Source organism: Diuraphis noxia, unplaced genomic scaffold (genome assembly GCF_037042655.1).
Source record: "Diuraphis noxia isolate RWA-SAM2 unplaced genomic scaffold, SU_Dnox_SAM2 contig0003, whole genome shotgun sequence".
Classification (NCBI taxonomy): domain Eukaryota; kingdom Metazoa; phylum Arthropoda; class Insecta; order Hemiptera; family Aphididae; genus Diuraphis; species Diuraphis noxia.
Genome location: NW_028301713.1, coordinates 61591712 through 61619442, shown reverse-complemented (window position 1 = coordinate 61619442; position 27731 = coordinate 61591712). Strand labels below are relative to the sequence as shown.

Genomic DNA, 27731 nt, shown 5'->3' with positions numbered 1-27731 from the left:
AAATCTATGAATCATATTAAATTTGTTTTTGTTTATAAGTAACTATAAAACGACAACGAAAACCTCACGAAAAATTGATCAAAAAAAAAAATATGTATACAGCTCAAAAACATAATATTCACGTTATAATAGTAAACTAGTCTGTGGAGTACTCCTCCACCACTCGACCACTCCACAGAAACGACGGATGTCATCGACGTCCGCGTGAATAAGTCAATGACGCTGCTTGCGATCGAAATTATAATATATACCTAAATATCAAAACATTTTTCATAAGGTCGAAATTGTATGTGGTAATATAGTAGTAGCAACTATACATAGTAAGTACATGTTATATATAGCACCTATAAATTATAATGAATAATAAGTGAATAATAATCATCAGAGGAGGGAGGAATTCGCAAGGTAGAAGGTTGTGTGGTTTCCGAAGCGATGTAAATCGGTAAATCAGGGCACGCGTCACAATTGAATTCCTTCGCGCTCAGTTTTCGTTTTTAATTATGCACTCGTCGTAACTATTGCATATTGTGCGATTTCGTTGTTGTAGTGGCTGGAGAGTGTGATGTTTACGTACGCATAATATTGCGACGATAAAACGTATATTATTGTCGCAGTGTAATCAGTCGTTCGAATGTGTGGATCTTGCGCGTGAAAATTGTCTCGTAAACGCGAACACCGCCAAACGTGAGCGGGAAGGTAGGAGGAACGGAAGAGGTAGGGTGTGTGGAAAAACTGCACGCTGCAATTATATACATATATTTTTTTCGATTTTTTTTTTCAAGTCCGCAATTTGACGAGCGCGTGTGATTGTGAAGCGACGTAATGATAGCATAATATATGTAATAGCTCCTCGAAATACGCCATCGCACGAATGTGACCAAAGATAATTATATAAAATTACAATAATGTTATAATGACAACACGTCAACACGAATTTTCATATGGCCAAAAATAATTACGTCGTACCCATCGTACATGTATTATATGTAATTAAAAGCTACCTATGTAATATACATCATACAATGCATAGCAAGCGTGGGATTTCGGCGATTACACGGCAGAGATAACGACGAAATATCATTTGTTTTTTTGTGTATTGTACTTGTTGTAGCAAAAGTGGATGGAGGAAGGAAATCGCCCTTGACGACGACCGCCACGTGACAAGTTGCATTCAGTTGACTTTGTTTGTTTTTTTTGTTTTTGTATATATACTGTGCCTTTAAACGATGATCTCGATTACTAAGCACCGCATGAACGTAGTCGACGAGGATCCTCGTACACGGAGGGTATATGTTTTACGATTTGTATTAATTCAGTGTACAAAATAATAATAACAGTCAGTCAAAACGGCACGAAACGCATATATTTTATACCTTGCGTAGACAAAACTAAATGCGTTTTTTTTTTTTTAATTCGAGGGGAAATGTATATTTTAACCCTGCGGCAGAGGCCTACGCTGGGAAAACACAATACGCAATAACGACGATGGTTTTACTATGATTAAACGTAAGCACATAACTCGTGCCTCCTAGCTATAATACATGAATTATTTATATTATGTAAAATATGCTTAATACGGATAGCTTAGAAAAAAACTTTAGCTTTAAAACGGTGGCGTACAAAACTGCGGCGGGGCAGCCACGGCGGTTCACGAATATAAATAATAAAATATAATATTGCAATATACACCACGCAATCGTGTTGAGTAATAAACGATGTACATTTTTTTTTTACTCAGATTTCGTTACAGCATTTCATGTAGACGAGTTTTTGGTTTGTCCCCACAATATATAGGTAAGGGATAAAAAAAAGTTCGTGATTTTCGTGTTCGATAATACAGTCGGTTTAATCAGACGAACTGCACCGTTAGAATCTGATACGCATGTTTTTATGCTAAGCATACACTAGACACATCGTAAAATACATGACGTGTACATGACGTACACCTAACACAGTGCCCAAAACTCTAATATTTTATATACATCATCATATCATAAACTAAAAATACTACGTGGCCGTACATTTTAATAAATAATGATAGTCCGCCGTGCAACGGAATCCAATTTACATTATCGGGAATAACTGCTACACAGTAATTTTCTTTTTAATTAGCTAAAATACGGTAAAAATAGCAACGGCCGAGAATAAATGCATTTAAAATGTATAACTTTTGATCGCTCCCACCGTTTAGTACCTATATTATACTTATATAGTGATTGTGGATTGCCTTGAAGTTCAATTTTAATTTGTTTAAACTAGTTATGATTTTGTAAACATGTTTTTTATTTACTATATTTTTATGTTTATTATGCATGTGTATTAGTGTTACAATACTCCCAGCAGTGTATATAATATATTATTACAGCGTTAATAATATTGCATATTGTACAAACTGCATGAAAATGTGTTCTGTAAAACACAATCATTGGCTTAAAATCACGGATTAGCTTATCTGTATCCCGGCAGATAATCTACGGATGTATTTATTTTGTTTACCCATTTTATATGTCAAGTGTTTTAGAATGGCGAGAGTTTACTGAGACGGACGGTGATGATGCAAGTATACCTATACTCGCTCGAAAATTATTTGGCCACTCGTACGAAATCCTTGAATTGATTTTTTTCCTTTTGCAGTTAAGCTATTTATACGTTGTCCAACTTGATAGTTAAACACCAGAAGCTCGAATCAAATAATTTAATAATATGAAATTACTTATTAATTATATCACATAATATGTTTTCTCTTTAGAAATCGGTAGCTTTATAATTGTAGTTGAATCATAAGGGCATGTCATCGTAATTAAATGAGTAGGTTATAGGTTTATTACTATTCAACATTTATAGTACATATTTTATGTTTTATCAATTCAATTATGACGAATTTGAGTATTTTTAAAGTTATTTATTTAGGGTTTTTTAAATTAATAATAAATTATTTTTAGTGTAATCCAATTTTATCAAATACCTGAGTTTATAATATTATGTATACATATAATAATATATATACATAAAATAGTTATAATAGATTTTGTATGGTACATGCAGCTGTATAATTTCATTTGTCGATGTAATGAAATTGCAATGTTGTAAAATAACGGTTTCTCGGTGAAAAAAAGATTAGAAATTGATGTTATTATACCTAATCGCTCAGGTTTCAATGATGGATAAACTATGTAAAGTGATTAATTCTAACAATATATTTTTTATGATATCGAATCAGAATAAATTATGATCTAAATTGTCGTATTGTGTTGCCACTCTCTGGTTAACGGTTATCTATACTAAATACTTAATATATTTCACGATTTATCATTATAACAATAAGTGGTATTATTTATGGATTAGGTACCTATATATATATTATGTATCTATATATTTATTTATATTGCAATGTACTTAACGTCGTTTCGGGTTAACCGCATGATAAGTGATGTCATCCGTTTTCACGACCTTGCGAAAAATTTCATTTCCTATTCACCGAATCAAATTATTCGGCTTTGCACTTCAGTCTTTTCCCCAATTGTCACCTTGGCGGGTGAATGCGTCTATACAGTGCGCACCGAGAAGAGCGCGGTCGCCATCTTATCAAAAACGGGCAGCTATATTATACTCGTATAGCTATATGTAACGTGTTTTTTCCTCCAAGGACGACCTCTGGACAGCAACGAGTTTTATTAGCACGAGGTAATTGGACAAAAAACATAATTATAAAACAAACACTGTCCGTTGTTTCAGATATTTTCCCCTTCGGATTTCGCGTATTACTACAAAGCGCATATATAACACGATGGCCGTGTCCGACCGTCCGTCGCATTTTCGTCATTGTGTACGTAAGTACGGCGGCGCTTAACCCCCACCACGTCAGGTCATCCGAAGTGAACAATAAAGACCATTTTTTTTTCGTTTTTTAAACACCTGCGCCTGCTTATGTATCCGGAGGGTTTTAGGGCATACTGAAAACGTGCAAAAATTTTGTTTCGAAACGATCATGATACAAGTCCCTATATACAATATTAGATAATTGTATGAACGACGTAAACGATATTACGGTGCTTATTATATAAGTATATGTTTTACATTAAGTGGGCATAATTTAAAAACGCTAACTAAAACTCAAATGCAACGTTCAATGTAAAATATAGGTACTCGCGCGCGTCCTCTTGCGCAGTGTGTTCCAGGCACATAAATCATAATCGATATTATATCGAGTAAAATATATTTACCAACCCCCACATTCCGCTTGTACTCACGTGTCTTATGGTTATTTCTTCGAAGGGGTAATAGCAATTAAATATTATTGTTCCACAATGACCGTTTATAATATGATGATTATAGAATTATGTTAAAGGGAAGAAAATAACGTGTTACATAAAGAGCAACATATACGAATACGGCAACACATTATAATATAATGTCCTATATTATAGGGACAACATTGGAAGCGTACGGAATTTTTTTAGTTTTAGTTTAGGTTTTTGTGTCGTCTACTTTCCACTGTGTAATTTATGATGAAATTCCGAGGTGCAGAATGTAATATTTAAGAGGATTATAGAGTATCTATATAATAAGAGTGGGTGTGCAGCAACCACTACGAGTGCATGGAGAATAATTTATCGTACACAACATAATATTGTTAAGGAAGACGGTCTATACTCTGACACAGTGACACTCGTTGTAACGCAGTCTGCCACCCAGAATCGCGTGGTATCGCCAACCGCGAATTTATCGCTTTCGTTAAAGTTGAGTGTAAAAAAGAAATATCTAAATGATATATTGACATCTTTATAGAGCACCTACATGCAGGTAGGGGGAGTGGTAGGTACATATAATAACAATAATAATGTTATACGTATATATTATGTTTATAAATACAAACGCGTATCGTCGTGGGCAGCAGCTATAATATGCTATATAATATATATTATAATATGATGTTGTGGTCTACTGGAAACCCGCAACGTCTGGTCAAGTGGGAGGTTGCTGTATTTGGCATCATGTGTTTGCAGCGAGTTTGTTTTCTGTTTTGTGGAAGGGTAGTGGAGGGGTGACAAGTGGAGGTAATGGGCGAGGAAGTATTTGATAGTGTCTATAATATATATATAATATAATAATATCGACCACGCTGCGTGCTGTATAAAATACACTCTGCTGCAAGTAGACGCGAGTACACGACTGAAGTGAATATTATTGAAAGTGATTCAAGACGACGGGCTGCACACTTGAAACCAGAAGAGGTATTCAGTTTCTCTAGCGGGAAAATACAGGCCCAATATAGAAATATTATTTATTGATTTTGTTCTGAACAACGTACGACGTCACGTCGGTACAAAAACTTTTTTGTACATTATTGTGCACTTTTTTTTCTAACCATACCTTGAACGGGTGTTTGGGCAGATGAACCCTGTTGTTGTTGCTGTTGCTGTGGTTGCCCAGCGATTGGCTGTATGCTGCCCAAAAGCGCTAACTCAGGATAGTTGGCTGATCCGCCGGACGCGCTCTGGTAGAAGTACGCCGCCGTTTCTTTTTCCCCGTTTTGAGAGGCTTCGGCGATGGAGGCCAAGTTCCTTCCGGACATCTGCACCTCCTCCACGATTTCTGAGTTTCCATTTCTACAACAGCAAAACCGTTTAGAAACATTACCCAAATAATTATTACAATATGATACAACGATAAACACGTTAATCGAAGAGTATTATAATAATAGGTAAATGGCACAATGCACTCGACAATTAACGCATTAATTGAATCCGCGAATTCTACAATTGCAGAATCAGTACTATAGATACACTCGACGACGTAGGACGAGAAAAAGAAATCTTCGTCATCGTTTCACGTACCCGATGGTCAAGTAGGACCCGAAATAGAACAATACAGCTACATTCAAAACGACGCTCAGTCGTAGTAGCCAGTTGCGTCTTGTCAGCATAATCTAAACTGCTCGCTAGTAACGACGTCTTGTACACCATTACCGAACCTGAAACACACGACATTTACATAAATACCAGATTACAGACGACAGCGACGTGCATATAGTATTTTATTATTATTTTCATGCGATGGAGGGGAAAGCGAATCTCCGAATCACACGCGAGCGTGACACCAAAATCTAATGGTAATAATAATAATACATAACAATCGTTTCCGGAACGTCCACGTGACGGCGATATAACATCATGAATCACTTCCCAGAGGAATCAAAGAGCTGGTTTGGCGTCTTAATATAATACAGAGTGTAACAAAAAGATATGACAGATAAAACATACATATTTATTATTTAGCCCCATGTGGTTTTTTCCTGTGGGACTACCTTAAATCGTTGGTGTACACGGATCGTCCAAAGACCCTTCATCACCTCAAAAACAATATTCGTGCTGCCATTGCCTTCGTAAACACAGATATGTTGGAAAAAGTGGACAACGATTTCAAATTCCGACTATCTCAGCGCATTGACGAGAACGGTGGCCACCTCCGAGATGTCATTTTTAAAACCAAATAAAATAAAACTTTAAATGTACCCCTATACACAGAAAAAAATAATTAAATCAATATTGCCATTACTTTTTGTATTATGATTTTTTTAAATAAGGAAGTAACCACTCTCCTCTCTGTATTATAAAAACTATATAAAATATGTATGACATTCTCTCATATCTTTCTGTTACACACTGTATACGACTACCAGCGGCAGATACCGTACCTAACATATTCATACAACGATCCGACACTTTTGTGGGCGTCTTTTGACTTTCGATGACCGTCGATGTTTAAGCATTTTGGTCTCGATAGTCGTTATACGCCAAACTGAACAACGTGTTACCACTCGTATTACTTATAGGTATACGACACATGGTGATGGCATGTTATCAAATACACAATGGAGGGGGATATTCAGAAAGATGATATTATGATTACAAAAATATTCATTATTTAGAAGAAAAAATATTTTTTTCAATGGGCGATCAAGTACCTAGTACTACACATAGTACTCGAAACCTATGATAATAATACTAGGTATGATATTATGTATATATAATGCGTCTACTTAACGAATATGATGTCGATACGGCCAAATTCTATGTTTTCGTATACAAAGTGTTTTTTATTACCATTATTATTATTATTATATTGTACGCGTGACCTAGAGATTAGAATGTTGGTTTGTCGTCGATGTATAATATTTTAATGATTGAATTATATCAATCGTTATAGTGTACGACATTATATAAAGCCCACGTATCGAATATTTCACCCAGAAGTAATACACATCGTAATAATATATTATTATATTATGCGCAGTATTATAACAATAATGTCATGTACCGTGTGTATAGATCGAATGCGACCTGTATAAATCCCAATTGAAGTAACAATCTAATATCGATTCCGCTAAATAGCACATGCGTACATTATTACACGACGTGGCCGGTTAACGTTTATTTTGATTGTCCGCCTGTGTACCATGTCATTTGCATTGAATTATATTATTCTCATCTCGTTTGAGTTTAGTTGTCTATCCACTTGAACGGAGCCGTCGCCTTAATTTCTCTTTACGGGTTTATTTTTGTTCACACCATTAGCTGACACGCCACACATATTTAGGGTTAAAAGGGTAAATAGTTTGAACCAGGAATCGCGTGTCCGCTATACCATGTAAATAATGTATGTATTATAGTCATAAGCTCTCAAACACAACAAAAAAATTTAAAAATTTGCCTCTCGGAGTTCATCAACTACACGATCGGCTTGTGTGTACTCGCCGTTTTTGCGTTACCTACTCTCTGGTTTATTTATTAATATGTGTACACACGATATATTTCATTTTGTCTATGTTTGCTCAAAGCATACCCTGACGTATATATTGCACCAGAATCAGGCAATTTAAACTTTATTTAATTAATAATATTAATTAATACACTGTTTATTATTTGTTGACATGTATGTAAATTGTAAATAAAAAACATCCTGCAAAAACTAGGTTTTAGTAATTATAGATCGAATCTAATATTAACATGCGTACAACCATCATATGACGGTGAGAGTACTTTTTTTTCCAATCAAATTCTAATGAAGTGTATCACTATATAACCGTATTACGAATGTTAAAGCCAACATATATAATATAAGACGTCTAAGCTCTGCTGAAAGTTAATAAAATGATTAATATTTATTTAGAAATTTGTACTTAGAACATACAGCGGTATATACTTATACGAGAATTGTTTTTTATTCACCTCAGTCTACAGAGGTTATCCATCTAATTTTTCAAACAAGTGTACCGTTAAGTTGGAATGACGGAAAATACATTGCGCACGATCACAGTACCAAATAATTGCAATACGCCATACGCCAGACGCCACTTGGGTAATCACGACTTTCTCCCCCTCTCACTATTTTACTTCGTTGATCGGCTATTATTCGACTGAAGAAAATAAAATTTAAATAGTTTATTTGTATGATACTCCTTTACTGCAAGTGCTTATATGCAATATGTAACATAAAAAGGTAGGTACCTATTCATGAACCTATTCATGTGTATAATGAAGTACCAATATAAAGTTTAGTTATGTAGTATATATGTTAAATCTTAAATGTTGATTGATTTGAATTTCCTTTGTATAAAAATGAGTGTTTTTATAATCAGTTTCAGAACTTTTATTAGGCTTTATTATATGACATAGCCCATTCTACTCTAGTCTAATCTAAACTAAAAATCATTTAAATATCATACCTAGGATGAGTCATTTGAAATTAAGGGTACCTATCAACATTTTAATAGATCTCCATGATACTATTATTAAACTACTAAAAATATAATAATTGAAGTGATACATCACAAAATTAAAAAAATATAATTTACATAATCATTGTTATTGATATTTTAAATGATTTAATTTATCGAAAATTGAAATAAATGAGCTACATTAATTAAGTATAAATACATACTTAGGTTGTTTTACATATTTTCCTCATCCAATTTGAATTACTTTTTATAGACCGTCGTTTTCTATTTACTTTAAACGCGTTTTAATAGTAGACTATTAAACCTTGAGGTATTTTTATACTTTTTGTATTTTATCATAGAGTACCTATACTATGTTGATTATGAACTCATTTTTTACAGATAGAATTAATCAAATAATAAAGTGTTTGTTTCGAATGTCCAATATCATAAAGTTTAACGTACCGTTCAATTGTCGAATACGATTACGAGAATAAATAAACCGTGGGTAATATTCGTTTAAAAATTGTATTTCGTATTCAAATTATTAGTCACCCCGGTTTCATAAATATTTCAAAGGAAATTTGATGACTAATATAAAAAGAGTTCTTCAAAAACCCATTACCTATCGAAAAAAAATCTGCAATCAGAATAAATTAATCGATCTAAACAATACTTCAATATATTTCGACTGGAACGAATTATATTATACCTACGTATTTTAATCAATGTTTTCACGGATCAATGCAGTTGAAAATTTTATTAAATAAATATTTAATTGTAGCTGGTAATCATCACATAACAATCAAATACAATGGTTACTGGTAAGGTAAGTGGTTGATATTTAAAACTCTAAAGATATTATTAAATTGTCACCGTAATCAATAGTGTTTGGGTAAAACGATTTTGCTATTATAGTCATTAATAACCACATTTTAAAAAACAAACTATCCCATGGTGGAATAGTTGAATATTGTAGTTTACTATGATAGTGTTATACTGCCTATTAAGACGATATTAATTCTATAAAGCTAATTTAATTTTAAATAAGCACACACCACAATCAGCTGTTTCGGAATAGCTACGTTAACTTCGGAGCATCCAAGTGGGATCCCAAATACTAGGTGTTAATGATTAATCACTGGTAGTTTACTAGTTGGGTCACAAATTTAATTAGCCTAATAACATTCTCCCCCCTATTTTAAAAGACTTAGTATTACCTATGATATATTTTTGGCCAAAAAAAAAAATGAATATAAATTATTAAAATTGTTCAAAATATAATATTACATAACACAAAAGGTTAAAAATAAAATACTAAAAATACATATCCCATATTATAAAATACATTGAAAACATCATGCTTCTGATGATAAACATTTTTTGTAAAAACAAATGATGTACCTAGATACATAGTTTTATTGGTAAAAAATATTTTTATGTAAATTAATTATAGGTATGAGAAGTTTAAATATAATTTAAAAAAATAACTTTATATTGTATAGTTTACATATTTATTATTTGATTTTCAGCACTTAAATATATTTTCAGTTCATATCGTATACTATATCATATTTTTTTTAAACTGTAATAAATAATAATATAATATTTTTATTGGATGAAAATCATTTTTAACCATACTTGTGGTAAAAAATACATCATAGACTTGACTGGTCTCAACTCAGATGCAGCCGTTCAATTATTATACTATAATAGTTACTTATTGATTAAGTTCTCGTACTTATTATAAGTTGATATTCACATATTATTGTGACCTTTATTAAGAGTTATAATGTTATATTATGTGACTGCTCTCATTAAAAAAAAAGTATTATAGGTTGTCTAAACATAATGAAATTATCATACGTTCCAATGTCTTATTTATATTATATTACCTACAAAACGAAAACATTTTTTTTTTTTTTTAAACAATCGTTTGTTAAATTTGATACGCTTACGTTTTTTACCCTTTTTTATGCATATATTATGTAGGTATACATTCATATTTTAATATTTAAGTCATACATTTGAAAAATATAAATGCAGTCACTCGGTTCAACGATTGCCTTGAACTAGAAAGGTGGTTTTTTTTTATTATTTCGGGAAAACATTGACATGCGTGTTAATGATACACACATTTGACACTGTACGCATGCATATAATATATTATACCACTCGGTGCGGAAAAATGATTTCGATGTTTATCAGTATGATTCACAAATATTTAAAAAAAGGGGTTGATGTTTATAATAATATCTACATGACAGAGTAAACACACACACAAACACATGTCACACACCCATATACTATATTTATATATTTATTATATTTTACGTGCGTACCAACAAGTCATACACTGCAATTAGGTCAGATGGTCTTGCAGTTGGTCATTGTTATTTGGTGTGAAGCCGAGAGGAACATCACTTTCATCCGACAACCTTTAAAAGCAGTGGTTATAATATTATGTACCTACACTGCGGTTACAACAGGAACCTACACGCGTTTAATGTCACGGACCGGATTTTTCTTTTCCGCTAAAAAACCTAACTGTATTATAGGTATATATTACGTTTAGTTATTTTTATTTTTTGTCACTCGTCCGACTCGTTTGCCGTAAAACAAAATAATATTACAAAAATATTTATAGGTATACAAAATAAATTCGTATTATTATTTCATATGGAACTTCACGCGTAATAACAACGTTATGCAAAACTCGGCGGGCTCCGGAGAGAAAACCTATCTATGTTTTGTATGTTATATTCGAACGACGAGTATAATATTATTATTATTACTGCATATTATATTTCCTATAATATCATATAGAAGTCCGTGGCAAACGGCAAAATAACGCAAAATCAAACGCGTCTTCGCCGTGCTATAATACCATTTATAATAATGATTAATAAATAATACATCGTATAATCGCCGTGTCGTTACTCAACACGCACATGAAACTAAAACCGTTTCCCGGTAGAATAATAATAATAATACAAGTAATAATTATACTGGTCCAAAAAACGTATGGTGTGCGTTATATTAATATGCTTATATTTTTTAGTCATACCTATACCACTCGCGGTACACGTGATAAATAACAGCGCCAAGACGTGGTATCATGAGATGGTTATTTTTTTTGGTGGGGTTGGATGCACAAGGTTATCCTTAAGCCCTTAAAAGGTGAAAACGTATATTACAAAACTATAATACACTATAGTAGGTACTTAGGTTTACACTTATGATGGTTAACCATTAGAATGATCTTGCGATTAAGCGAGTGTAATTCCTCATCCTCTCTCTCCGAACAGCTAGCCCGGAAATATATGGCCCGTGTAAGTAAAGAGGTGGTCGACTTCCGGTGTAGACGGTATTGCGGCAATTTCAATTTTTTTTTCACCCGTGATGGAAAGAAGAACGCGATCAGTGAATATTATAATAAACATTACATCGCTGTGATGTCAACGTAATCAGCTGCAGACCACATGCTGAAAGGTCTGCTATAATAGTCTATGATACCGATTCGACATTTGAAATATATTATGTAATATTAGGCACATTTAACTTTTCGAAAACGCAATTTAACCTGATTTTCAGCATCCAAATGCGGTGGGAAAACGTGACGGAAAACTTACGCGAATGGGGGACAGAAAATATTAGCCCCTACGCGTAAATAACACGTCCCTAGTGCGACTGTCGTCATATGTGCGTTTGATTTTTTTTCTATCTCATAAACAGCCGTAGATTTTATGTTTTTGGAAATTTTCCCGACCGTCTCAGATGATCTGTTTGAACTTTTTGTTAGATGAATAGTAAAAAATAAAATTCCGAGTTAAATATGTACACGACTGCACGGACTGCCCATGAAAAAACCTCACGATTCGTTGACACGGTTGCAGCACACTTTTCACCTCCACAATGTTGTCATATACATTATTTATCATGCCGTCCATCCGGTGCAAATGCGGTTTTCTATAAATGTTCGATTGTATGCCAAGGGCCACACTGCAATGCAGACACCTCAGCAATACACGTATACGTATAGACATCCGAGACAATATTTCTTGCAATGCTAAAATCTGAATTTAATGGTTTTTGGCTTTGGTTATTGTTTATCCGTTGGAAATTTATAGCGTTTTCGAACTAACAATAATAATAATAATATAAAATAATGCAAAATACAATTTTTTTTTAACGTTATTAAGTATGTTAGAACATTATTATAATATGTTGATCTATTTGATTACACAATACCTAGGTATTGAAATTTGAAACCACTTTAAAACAATATTTTATTTTACTTCATATCATGATATGTAATACTATTGTAGATCATTAATTTTATCAACCAATGGGCTGTTCAAATATAATATAACAATTTAATATATGTTTTTTTTTTTTTTTTTTTTTAATGTGTTTTGCATAATTATAATTATTGAATATCGGTTTACAAAGTTATAAATTATGCATAGTTAAACTGTTGAATTTTCATTTTCTTAAAATAAATTATTATAAACGAATGGATTTTAAATCTATTGGAATGTCTGTATATATATTGTGCATACGTACATTAATTGTGTATAGTGTGTCTAGAAAGTTGAAATATAGGTCCATTTACTGTATGCTCGTCAGTATGCGCAGAACGTTTACTAACTTTCTAGACACATAGTACAATTAGTGTAATGTGTATGATGTAGGTACATTATATTATTTTAATGAACACGCGTTTTTATTAAGAAAAAGTATAATATTTATTATTAATATTATGCATTAAATAGAACGGTGTATGAATTTCAGATATTTAATTGGTTTTTGCTAGGTGTAAGCCGTAAGGTGTAACTATACCGTTGGTAATTTATTGTGAATAAAACAATGTATAATACATATTATTATACCTTTATACCTACCTACTTTTATATTTGTTCAACAATAATTAATTTATAAATTTAAATCAGAGTCGACACGAGCAGACGAGCAGTATATGATATTCAACTGTAATAATATAATACGTATATTGTATAAATCTGCAGCCAAAGTTCACTCATGAGTCATGGCATGGCTTATACTTTGATAAATGAAGGAGTTGTTGATTCCCGTTTGCTTTTAATTGAAGTTGAACTGGGGTAAACCACGAAGTGTGACTTGAACTAATTTTAAATCATTTCAAAAATTGTGCGATAATATCTTATAATTTATTCAGTCATCAATTAAATCTATAAGTAACAGAATGTTGACATAAATGTTTAGGAACTATATTATATTCTATCATAGATAATATTATATTGACGTTTCACCAGGTTGTTTTTCTTCATCCTAATATATTTCACACGTGTGTAAATCATCTACTCGGGAGCTCGAGATATCGCTATATGCTCTGTGGATACTGCAGCTGATACGCTATTTTTAAAGTGGTAACATAGGTATTATAATTGCATCTTGATACGCATAGACCAGAATTACGCGTAAATATTTTGTTTGGGAAATTCGAATTAAATATATTGGAAAAAGAATATCTTTTTATAAAACTTTAACTATAATTGGTTAAGCGAAGAGAAGAAGTAACCGTCACTCGAGCCAAAATAGGTCATTCCCGCTTAATCTATGCGTATATCTAATAAAAAAGAACCAGCACCAATATGTGATACATGCAACACAACATTAACGATTGAGCACATTGTCATCACCTGCCCCAAATACACTGAAGCGCGCAAGATACTTCAAAATCCTGTTTTTCTCCACCGAGGCTTCAAAGATGAGAACACAGCTGTAATCGGTACATTTTTCCATAATATGAACACTAAATATCCATTATAAATAATAATAATAATAATAATAATAATAATGTTGTAAAATTCATACTAAATTATAATGTATACATATATTCTCTTATTGTTTAACATTTGTTTAAAGTAGGCTAAAAACCTGTGTTGTTGAAGACTTAATAAACTAAAAAAAAAAAATAATTAGCGTTGCGAAAAACTCGATCTGTATGAGTAATTGTCATCACTTCACGGACGATAATATAATACTCAGATTATAGATATTATTATGTGTATATCAGCTTTAATCAACAGATTACAAGCAACTGCAGCAGACTATATAATATTACACCGTTTAGTGTTTCCACTCGATTGCCTTGCAATTGATCTCAGCAACAACATATGTCTGTATATGCCTGTGACTTGGTGAAAAAGAATAATTATCAAGTAGAATTTTTGATTTTTTTTTTTTAAATAACATAGGTAATTACTATTTACTAAAATCAAAATTTTCAATAATATATAATATGTATGTTACAATGTATAGCTAACTATGTTCACAATATTAATTAGTATTTAATTATTTATTTATTTTTTATTTTTAAAACATGCAATGGTTTTCAATTAAGACAAATATTTACGTTTGTAAATAATTTCAATTTTTACAAAATGAGGGACCATCGTTTCACCGAATTATATTATTACAAAAATATACCAACTATGTATCTAAATATTTACAACAGGCGGTACGGAACTTCGGAATGTATAATAAATATATTCTCTCAGATTGCCGTAAAAAACTTCGACGACTTTGTATCCAATTGTTATTTTCCTATCTTAAGCGAAAACAACTTGGCGTGTCTTAACTCTTAAATGCAAGACCGTGAAACGTGTATGGTGGAAGTACGTAAAATTTGAGTCGCAGTTGGGTCTGTGAGTATACACATATAAATTGTATACGGTTTACGTCTGAGTGTTATGATAATGATATTATATAGAAGCGGAAGAAGATCGTAAGAGAAACGACGACTGCACTGCAGCAGAAGATCACGACTCAACGTTTCCATAGAAAAGTCTCCTCTGCACCGGGTCATCAGGACTCTGTGATCAGCGTCGCGAATCATAGCAGTGGCGAGAGCGACATCAATTATATAACGAAATTGATATTTGCTCGAAACGACCTGTGTGTAGGTTATTACAATGCACGAATCGTAATTTTAATGACGTTATACTGCCGATAATAGTCAGCTCGTATATATGCGTATTTGTTATAACATCAGTGGCGTAGCCAGGGGGTGCTGATGAGACCAAGGTGCAAGAGAGCCTGCAGGGGTTGCCGGGAGGGACACGCCCCTCTCTATTTTAGTTGATATCAATTATTTATATCTCTCTACAAAATAATAATAATAATAATACGAGCTGTATTATTATCAGAAACTAGGTATTGACTTTAGCTCTCCCCCCCTCAGCTATATTTTGTTGGTGCCTTTGTAGTGGGGCTAAGGGGTTTTTACCGGAATTTCAGGATTAATTGAAATTTAAAATGCTTTTAGAGTTTGATGAACGTATTATATTTTTATGACATCCCCGTTGATAACAGACAGATTCAATTACCATCACTCTATTACGTCTCTATTATATTAACAATTAATACGTATATTATGTACGTATTGTAATTTATAATATTACTGCCCACAGTAGATCGCTCTCGCATATAAATTGAGCTATCGACGACGATTAGTACTTGTATTATTATTAATATTATTATAATATTGCGACAACGAAACAAAATCATAAATAAAATAAGACAATCTTATATTAGCGACTATAAAAAAAAGTTACGTTATAAGAAATTCTCTTCACATTAGGACAATGAAAAATTGAATATATATTATATATCATTATCATTAATAAAATTAGGGGACTGAAGTATTCGATATTTATTGCCGCACTATAGATCCACAAAAATGTAAAATGTAAAATTAAAAAATAACTAGAAAAAAAAATTGGTTTCACAGAATTTGCGTCAGATATTTTTTATATTATGATATGTTATATTTTATTATTAATACTGCAGATAATTCATTAGTTTCTTTTATTCTAGAGAGAAGACTTTGAAGTCACAATTATTATTATTAATTAACCTAATACATACATACAATATACATTTTTTATTTAGTTATGACCTGGAAGGCTGGAAATGCATCAGTCACATCGGTAGCTTATTGCGACTCTCGTCATAATATGCGACGACGTATTAAAATACATACACAGGTATAAGGTATAACTGGTATAAGTAATTTGTGTAAAAGAAACCCGGATCGTCTTCGTTTTGCGCCTACGCATGTTCAGCAGAATAATATTGTAAAATTATCATGACAACGTCACACGATGAATATATATGAATATATTAATTTTCATCAAACGGTATATTATTATGATTATTATTATTTTACGTATTGTCGACCAATACATGTGCGCGCATAGGGTAATCATTACCATCGTAAAGTCGTATATACATCGCTGAGCTGTATTGACAATCGACGTGGTCGTATATACACGCATAATATACATATTATATAGCCGTCATCGTCGTTTACACGCGGATAATAATTGAGGACGAGCAGTTTGTTGTCATCGCTTAAACCTACGTGTGAAATGTGTGTGTATGTGTACACGCATACGTTTTCGGTCAAGCACCTCGCTCCGACGATCAACAACAACAATAATAATGATAAAAACAATTAGGATTAGACTAAAAAATAAAAATATACAGCGACGATGGACTTGGGAATAGAAGAGAGAAAAAACAAACCCGCAGCGTTGAAATACACGCGCGTTTAAATCGTTTAAGGTCAGTCGTTACAGCAATTTTGTGCGCGAACCGTACAATATAATATTATTATATATCATACGCCGTATACACCTATATATATTATGCACATATTTTACACGACAAGCTTGCTTATATTTATCTACTGCAGGATTACAGACCAGAGATACTTATTTTTTGCGCTACCGTCATTTTAATATTATATACTCGTCGTGGATATCGGTGACGGTTTTGGTTTTCTCTCACTCATCCCCGCCCTCGATTTATTTATCTATCTACGCCTCTGTATGAGGACGTGATTATGGACTGTGAAATTGTTGTATAAAATATTTTCCTCTTTTAGTCTTTGCGAAGAATCGTGACAGATGCCATAATCTAAAAGACCTTTTAGTTGCGACGACGACGACGGCGAGGACCGCTCATGTACAAGAATCATTGCCATCAAACCAAAATTCTCCGCAACAATGTGCGGCCAGTGTATATTATAGTATGAGATATATACGTATAATGAATTTGTCGCATGAACACGAAGAGCATTGCGAAACTGTAAATAATTAAAGTATTGTAATATACCGGCGAGTGGTGACAGAGTGGGCGGTTGCTTTTTATGTGCAGGTACAATATAATGATAATAATATTATATTATTATGTGTGCACGTTACAAGACAAATAGACAATTGTTGTATGACCTATACACTACATATATAGGGCGGGGTGATTATAAGTAGGTATACCGTAGTGACTGTAAAATTGTTACCACCGGCTTATATTGTACAGCGCAGTGAATTATTTTTGTTTCCCCGTTTACAACCAAGGTATAATAGGTATCTGGTATATCGATTCAGCCCCCATCACCCCACAAGTTTTGTATGTTAGTAGCGCAGCTATTGGGACTATAAGGAGAATACAACGATTTCAAGAAAATTTCAAAGTGTTTTCGGTGTTCTTTGAACGAATTAATACGTTAGAAGTATATAGCCATTGTGTTTAATTGTAATATTAGTATGATTAAGATATTATCTGAAAAAGTCTAAAATTGTATTTGTTTATATACAAACGATATCTGCAGTATAGGTGCGTTAAATTTATGAGGACTGAGGAGCCATAGTTAAGAATCATCTGTATAACAAATTATACACAACGATATAACTTATAATTATTATATAGATTTCATAACTCTCCAATACACGTTTTGTATTATAATATATTATATACTTCATTACTTCAGACATACAGAAAATACTTGATACGTGTGCAAAATACGTATAACATTATATAGGTGTAAAATCTGGTGTGAATATACCAAACTAGTATATTATGTAGTATGTACTTGTTTATACTATATACATGAATTATCGTTATAACACCATGAATTCAGATTTTAGAATATATATATATATATATATATATATATATAACAACCCAGACACAATCCACATATTATTATATTATTGTTCTCCGAGTGAGTTCTAATATGCGTATTAACTTGTACTTAATGTAAATAATAATTGCACACGTTTTCATCACGTCATGTCTGCACTTACTTCATTGATCATTAGCTTGGAGACCTCGACGTCTACCGGCTGTAACAAAAACAATACCAATATGCGTTAGAAAAAAACAAAAAAAACCATATAAACACTATATTACAATGTAATAATAATATATACTAAATTTTTGCAGTTGGAACAGTTGGATATGGATTATCGTACACAAAGGTTGTGTGTCCTGTTATATTATTATTTTTCTCACTACATACTTGTAATATTATTATTGCATATTATATAGTAGTAGCTGTTACATGAGAGGTCTGAGCGAATTTGTCTTAGTTCGAATCTGCCGGTGGATTACAACACGCGCATGAAACGCCAGTTACAAGGTTTTAATGCGATAAACACTGCAATTCTTTTGAAGTAATAATAATCGCAACAAAAGTTGTAGCCACTGCAATGCCGATAAAAAAGAATGTAAGAGGCGGGTATCCACATAATAAATAGTAGCTGGTATACAATAGGTCCTATATAATTTCGAAATGTTGTACAAGTGTATATCACGTGTTTGCTTTTTTTTCAATTATTTTTTAACTCGGTGATTAACCTCAAATACTGTACAGAAGTCGACTTTTAAAATGAAACAATTAGGTATCATAATTCATAGTTAGCCGTTAGGTAACGCTGTCTTAAGACTAACTACCACAGCGTCCACAGCATAATACATGCACCATTCTCACCTTTTTTTTATTGACATTTTACGTGCAATATTGATTTTTTGAATTATAGGTGAATATGAAGATAAACAAAATTAAGTGTTTACAAAATATATTAGGTTTTATATATAATTATAGTATTTAAGAATCACACACATTTCATACACACGAGTATTGTAGTATACTGTTTGTGTTTGTAGTAGATTGTTTAAGTATATAATATTATGTATGCGTGTACAAATAACTATAAGTACCTATATAAATACCTAACCTATATGTGTATATCATATTATGGGTTAGACCTTGTTATCGATCATGACAAAGATGACCAATCATATTATTATTGTTGTTTGATGTTTGACGTATGAGTGTATAAGTATGAGTCAATTGGGTAACGTTGATCAAGGACAGTACCGTAGTATTCTCTCTTGTAATCTATGTATAATAAATAATAATACTGTACAAGTATGTGGTCACTGGTCAAATTAATAGGTATAAAAGGGTTCATTAATCAAAGATAGTTGATCTGACTATGGATCTCATCACAAGGGCCAAAACTATTGGAACATTGCAGCAATGTTATAAGTATGCTGTAGAAGTTATTCCGATCTACTCTATTAAAAGGCGTTACAAGGTAGACTCAAATACGTTACATTAAGAACATGTCGTACTTGCATGTTATATCTCCATCATACTAAAGCATAAGTGCATAACACACCATAATCTTTATTCGGTATTTTCGATTTTTTGTGGTTATCGTTAATTGACATACCATTATCTAACTTAAAGACACAAGAACATAATATCATCTGTATCCTTCCGTTGGAGCTTTAAGATGTTTCAATGTTTTAAATTTAAATCTCAAGTCTTTTTTATTGTCTTAGCTCATACTCTTATTGTGCCGATTGTGTACAGATTGTGTATTACAAATAAGGAAAAAAAAAAAATCTCAAGTCTGGGTTATGAATATTCAAAATATTAATATTTAAAAATGGTCATAATCTCATAATTCACTTAAAAGTTAAATTAATATAATAAACAAAACCAACGAGAGAACAAATGCAGGTACAATATTCTGTAATTAAGCTAAATATTTGTTCCCAATGGTTAAACGATGATATGAATCATCGGCAACCATACGATCGACTGCCTTTTTCAAAGCGTTCATAAAATCACTTGGATAGCATAGTTACACAACACCTACTGCAATATTTATTATTATTGACTGTTGAAGTCGACAAATAAAAATGTATTTTGATACGATGGTTTTGATGCATAAATTATTATATTATACTTATTAGGTATGAATAATGAAAACTATTTTTTTTTATAGAGCTGGAAATCGAATTTAGTGTTCCAATACTTAGAGCTATCGGGTTTTTCATCACGAATCCATCTAAAATATCCTGTTGTTGTTATGCAACTGCATAAAATATTGCGCCTAAAATTTTATTATGGTACTTAAATGTAAATGTCACTCCTTTGTTTTAACAATAAAACTCTTAGCATAACTATCAAATATATATATATAATAGTATAATAAAATAGTGAAAGAAAACTGCTTAAATACCTATTTAATACATATTTTGTTTTGAAGGAATTTCTATGTTACACAATGACATTTATTTTAATGAAATGTCATCAAAAAATCACGTTTTATCGAAGAATATTATGTAGAAACCAAAATGTTATAACGTTATAGCGTAGTAAATATATACGTTTATGGCATATAATAATATTGTAATGTAAAATAATTATCGTAAATTATCATTTGCGGATATTCCCGCAGAGCTTCCACGCACATCCGGCACCAAGACCAGCCAAGGACGCGCGGGCGCCACCGTCTGTCCAAACATTCTAGGACGTAGACCGGTTCGATGCTCCGAATCGAAAGCTAATTAATAATAAAAAAAAACTGAAAATCCTAAGCCACGCTGACGCCGCTATGTCTTAGTCAATGATGTGGCTGTTGCTGTATTAGCTGTACATTCCAATGAATATAGCGGTTATAAGTTTCCTTCGTCGTGTACGGTCCTAAATAGTTGTAAATCCTACGCGCGTGACCTGTCCGCTAAAAAACAAACTAGACCATTCCACTCGAACGATTTTTGTGCGGGCGGGCCGTTGTTCAATCGATATTATAATATGTTAATTCCGAGTAAAACGGCCGTCGCATAATCCTATTTAACGGCGAAAAGAACAATAAAATTTTAAAAACAAAAAAATAGAAATAAATTTATAGTATGATACACTATAGATTTTTCCGACAAAAAAATACCGTTTACGCTTCGTAAATATTATATTTTTAGCCCCCATTTCCCTCTCTCAATTACTCACTATATTCCATTCGATCAAAGTTTTTATAAATATTATATTTTATTTTATACGATATACGTGCTCAATTGGCGATGACAAAATGGGGATGTGTTAAGAATAATTATTGCATGCTTTACATAAATAAAAATTATCATCAAATTACCACTCATCTCAACATAAAACTCCTAATAAATATTATAAACCTAAAATGAACAACGGAAATGCATTTCATGCAACATCATAACTGCGTCTGTTAACCGAATGCCTCCTGACGAATGACCCCACGAACATCTAATGATCCCCAAACCCATGTGAAGGCTAGGTTACCTAACCCAATCCAGAGACAACATCGATTCTTCTTCAACTGCTCAAAGAGACGAACCTGATCCAGAAATAATCACGCATATCATTATATTAATCACTTTTAACCATAATAAGTCTTTCATGTATCATAATATACCTACTTAAAATATTTTGCATGAATCGTTGTAATGTAATGCATTTTATCAGAAACGTCAACGAGTTTAACAGTTTATCAGATTTCAGAACACACATTTACAAGTTTGAAAAAAAAATGCATGTGAACGAAATATTTAAAGCACATACGGGTACATAATATTAATTGATAATTTGGTCCACGACTCTATCATCTTGCTTCGATCTTCTTTGAATACGTTAGATTTACTCTCGATTCGCTGTAATGATTAAATCACGTACTCGTGCGATATTGTGCATGTTAGTTATTGTCATGATATTATTGTTATTAAGATATTATTGCGTTTACTTAAAACGCGTCGTCTAATGCTCTTCATCTATAGTTATAAAGTCCTCTCCGAAAAGTGCGAGTCACCGTATAAAATATTGGTGTAAACAATAATCGCCCGCTATTATAGTATTTATACTTCTTTGTCGCGCAGTATACAATATACAATATACATGCTATATATTATATGTAAGCTATATAATATTATTTATGGCTCCACCTATTATTTATCATTACGTTATTTATATAATATGCATCATGGGTGATATATATTATTATGTACACAAAACGTCCGAGCAAAGTATACAATACTTTTGGTGCAATTTATAATAATAATATTATATAAAAAATATTATCATCATTACCTTATTGTCATGTATATATCAACGAAAAAACCGACCGGCTGTTTGTCGGAGTGTGCAGTATATGTCATATCATAGCATCATTATAGCAGTACGTGAACCGACTTCGCACACACCCACATGTATAGATAAGACGTGCATATATATATATATATATATAGGCAATAATAACACACTGGTCAGCGGCGGTTCATTACCATCGGACGAGGCGGTGACGGTGTTCCAGTGGAGGTCGATTACGTTTGGGTACTATATCGTCGTCGAGTTTTTCAACGCATTCGTCGCGTCTTTTTCTATTCATACGCTGCAATACTATTGCGCGGGAGGTGCGAAGGGGGCAGCGTGAGGCGTGACGAATCGACCACGCGATGTCCTCTGCTCCTTCTTATTCGCTCGTCGTTCTCTTGTCCTGCAGATATCACACCATAGCGAAACGCGTGTGATTCGCAGGCGCCGCGACATTCAATGATATGACAGTATAATAATATATAATAACGCATATCATTTTAAATCATTATATGTATATACATGTTCTGTGTGATATACGGGGGGGGGATCGATGAGTATTACGACACGTGATATCTGGTAGATATACATATGTCTAGGCATACATAGGTATATTAGTAGCAGACTTATAGCAATATGTGTAACACTCTGCAGTACACTAAGATTATTATTTGGCTAACCTAAACTGCAAAATTCATTAATATTATGATCGAGTAAATATTACTTTCCTCATTACGTCTCGTGCAATGGTGCAATCTCGATAATAATGCGGCGACTTAGGTACACATCGTAATGTATTATATTATTTTATGTGCACAGAGTATTATACACGGAAAGAGATGGGTAAAAGAAAGGGGGAAAAGTTTGCCTTGGCCGTGTCCGTGCGCTGATCAACTGCTCTCGATTTCTTCCAGACCAGGGTCAGCTTTCTATGCGTCGCGGTCGCGAAGCCCCACGGGCAAAAATTATTTAACGCACCCGTGCATTCCACTCGCGCACACAGGATAAAGTGTGAGGAGAATTTAATTATCACGTTATATTATTACAACGTCGTCTACAGCTGTTATATGGGTGTCGCTATGGTGTTGCTTGTCGGATATCCGTCGTCCGTATATACATACGTCAAAAAGTATATTATGTATACCTATATAGCTAGCCGACGATGATAATACGACTTTTCGCTTCTCACAGCAACGAAAATTCGTGATATACTCGCCTTCTTGTGCCGCTGGAAACTCCGAAACGGTCGGTAAATGTACACCCATATTTTATACCCACAATATAACACGCTGCAACTGCAGGAATAATTCGACACGTTGTTGTTATACCTATTATAATGACCACTCTGTCGATGGTTTCGGTGCACGTCATATATACGTATATGCATGTGATAGGTATAAAATATATGGTATAAGTCATAGAAGGCCTATAGTGCGGCCCAGTCTCGTTCGGATCGGGTAGGGTTTGGTCGAATCGTCATTGAATATAAAATAATAATATCATTATAATACGAGTGTTCGCCACTGCCACGGTAGTCGACTGAAAAAAAATAGTAACATTTCTTTTTTCCACACGTCGTTCGATTAGCATAAATAGAACGTTTCCGGCGCGAAATGCGCGGTACACCGTTCGAGGATATTAAAAAGTCGTGCACTACCGTATGATATATATAATATTACGTATTATTTCTCTGCAAAGTTTATATACGAAGACTTGGGGTGTTTATATACGCGCACGTTTGTGCCAGACTGTTATGGCCATTAAAATTTTATATTTATAGTAAATAGGTACGATAATATTGTGGTTCACGTCTCAGTCGGTAACAAAGTTAGAAGTTCCGATGCCGAGCGAGAAAATATGTGGTCGCTGTCGTCCGTCGTGTATATTATAATAATTATAGTTCGTAACTATATATAGCTCACTAGCATCCAAATACGTTGTAGTGACAACAGAGAGCGCACAAAAATAAAAAATAAACTCTTTATAATTTCTACTAATTAGTTTTGACAGGGTACAATTGCACAAATGATCATGCCTAATAATATTGTATTATTTTATACACTGAGGTGCGAATCTCGATAGATTATAGAATATTTTCGAAAATTTTTACAAACGTTTAACAATTAAAATTTACGAGTCAATCACGTCGTAATATGTTTTATTATTCAAATATAATAATATAAAATTAAAAAGTAATATCCATATAAATGGTAAAATCAATAATATTTAGTAATATAAAAGGACATTAGCCTTTTGCTAAAATATGGGTAGTATAACGTAATATTATATTATTTTCATTAGGTAGTTACTAGTTAACGATTATTACTATACTATTATTATACGATTATTACTAGTACTATTGTGTACACACATAACTGGGATATAATATTTAAAAATAACATAGTGTGCAGTTAATGGTGGTTTTTTAAAAGTCATAAAGGTAGTATGTTGTATATTTATATATTATATTATATTATTATGTCCACCTTAAAACCTACTCTTATTAATTCTTAACGTATCGGACAAAGACCCATTTAAATGAATATGCGATAAATATAAACTGTGTATTATAAATTATAGTACCTAGTGGAATCGATAAAATATATTTAAAAAATAAGCCAAACTGACAGACGGCACAATTATAAGTCCCAGTCAACAGTATGGTATAATGTATAAGAGGACGTATACTCTCAAAATAATAATTTTAGATCTACTCCGTGATGAAGCTGGAAATGATGAAAACTTGATAGAAATTAAAAGCTCTTCTGCAGGGGACACAAAACGTTGAAGTCCCGTGCAATCCGTTGTGATTACAACTGAGATTTGGAATCAGCTAGCGAAGAAAAAACGAAATTATCATTAGATGCCAAATAGCCTGACGACGACGACGAGTGTAAGTCGACGTGAACAAAAACCGAAACAACAAAAAAATCACTACGTGACTTATAATCTGTATATCATTGCAGGTATATTATTTTTATTATTATTATTTATTATACCTATTGTTGTTTTTTTCTCCTCTAGTTATTGATCAAACTCAAATATTTCATATACATTATATATTATAAACGCTCCGATTATTGGTCTCGAGAAATATAATTGGCGCTGGATACTGAGTGTTCCGCATTTTCTAAGGATTCCTGGAAAGAAAAAAATCCTTTATTGGCATCGCCGGCACGCCGCCGTAGCTTAAGCGAACCCTCTGCTTCGTATAGCCAATACACTAAAGAAAACGGTGCGAGAATTGCTCCCCCGAGAATAAATATGTCTATTCTCCACAATAGCAGTGTCCAGCCTTGAGATATTCTTGTCAATATCAGCAGCTATTACTTTGCTTTTTACCCATTGTAAGGACGTTAGCATATTTTATTTATTTATTTTCGTTCGTATGGAAAAAAATCATTCTAAGCAATTACCGAACGTTTATTATGTATAAATGTGAACGGGAAAATATTACTAAAATGTATACAAACACAGACGCACAGAGATATAAATATCGTAATCAATAAAATAATGTTTTTATTTTTTAATTAAGGCTGCTGATTAATTAATTAGTTTTTGTTTTAGTGTATTTATGTGTATATTTTAAACTTAATACCAACAAAATATTTCCTATTTTGTAAACGAAATAAAAAAATAAATTATAAAAAAATAAAAAATAAATAATAAATATAATAACATTACACATTGGTAATCAGTTGTTATTTAAATTTCTAAGCAACCTTAATAAATAATAGGTGCTAATAATATTAATAAATGTACCTAAATTAAATTTAAAAAAAAAATTCATTCAGTTGTAAATCAATTGTCTCAATCGATATAAACTCTTTATTAACAGTTACGCTTTTATTGCCTTGTGTAGACGAGCAAATTGATTTAAAGAAAAGGAGAGAGAGGTAGAGACCACTGTCTGTGTCCCAAAATGCGTTCTATGAGACTGATGATATAGGCACATTATAATACATTAATACCCGCCGGATAGATTTTTATCGTGTTTACTATTATGAAAAAGAAATAACAAAATAGGACATTATATATTACAGGGGACACCCCGTGAGTACGAAGACGAACGATTGATTTTATTGTACCTATACCTACTACATACGCTATTGAAGATTCGGATGGATAGTAAATTATTCAAGCGAATATTGCTGAACAATGAAATGATTCGCTTGATATTCTTAAGATTGTTATACCCAAGAATACCAATATTAATTAGACATACACACAATTAATTTATTATTAGAATATGTGATACGTCCGGTAGGTAGGTACACAGGTATAATAATATGGTTATATCCAGGTATACACGCGGCATTCACCCTTAGGCCGATGAAAACAAGACAATTATTACACTTTTCAGTTATTGTATGCAAAGTAGAGGTATAGGTTATACATAAATGTATGCGTGTGTGTATGTGTGTAGGATAATTTACTCGTATGGTGTATCATAACATGATTATTATTATTAATATTAATTTTTTTGGCCAAACTCCCGTCGGAATGAAATTATTTTATAATATTAAACAACTAAATATAATACATACACTTAGTATAATAGGTAGTACACTTAAAGTATTCGGTAATTATTTTCATAGTATAATATAGCGATTTGACTAGAACTACAGTAAAACCTTGGACCATATTTTAAACTAGTTATTCTCACCCACGCAACAACGCCGCGCCACATTTAATCGAATGGAGTTTTTATACTTTTCATCACAACAACATCAACAACAAAATGTGGTAAAAGGTATTTGAACCACTACT

General features: G+C 32.6%; 1 protein-coding gene across 3 annotated transcripts in view; it reads right to left on the bottom strand.

Moving 5' to 3' along the window:
* LOC107163628 (uncharacterized) overlaps nt 1-27731 on the bottom strand; it is a 70486-nt gene that overhangs the window by 17916 nt on the left and 24839 nt on the right. For 2 of the 3 annotated variants that reach the window (XM_089222807.1, XM_089222809.1), the window contains exons 2-4: nt 18853-18891; nt 5838-5974; nt 5374-5609 (exon numbers count right to left, since the gene is read on the bottom strand). In XM_089222807.1, the coding sequence (XP_089078933.1) occupies nt 5374-5609; nt 5838-5926 (325 nt within the window). In that variant the 5' untranslated portion in view covers nt 5927-5974; nt 18853-18891. The remainder of the gene's footprint in view (nt 1-5373; nt 5610-5837; nt 5975-18852; nt 18892-27731) is intronic. The other variant, XM_089222808.1, reaches the window with a different exon arrangement.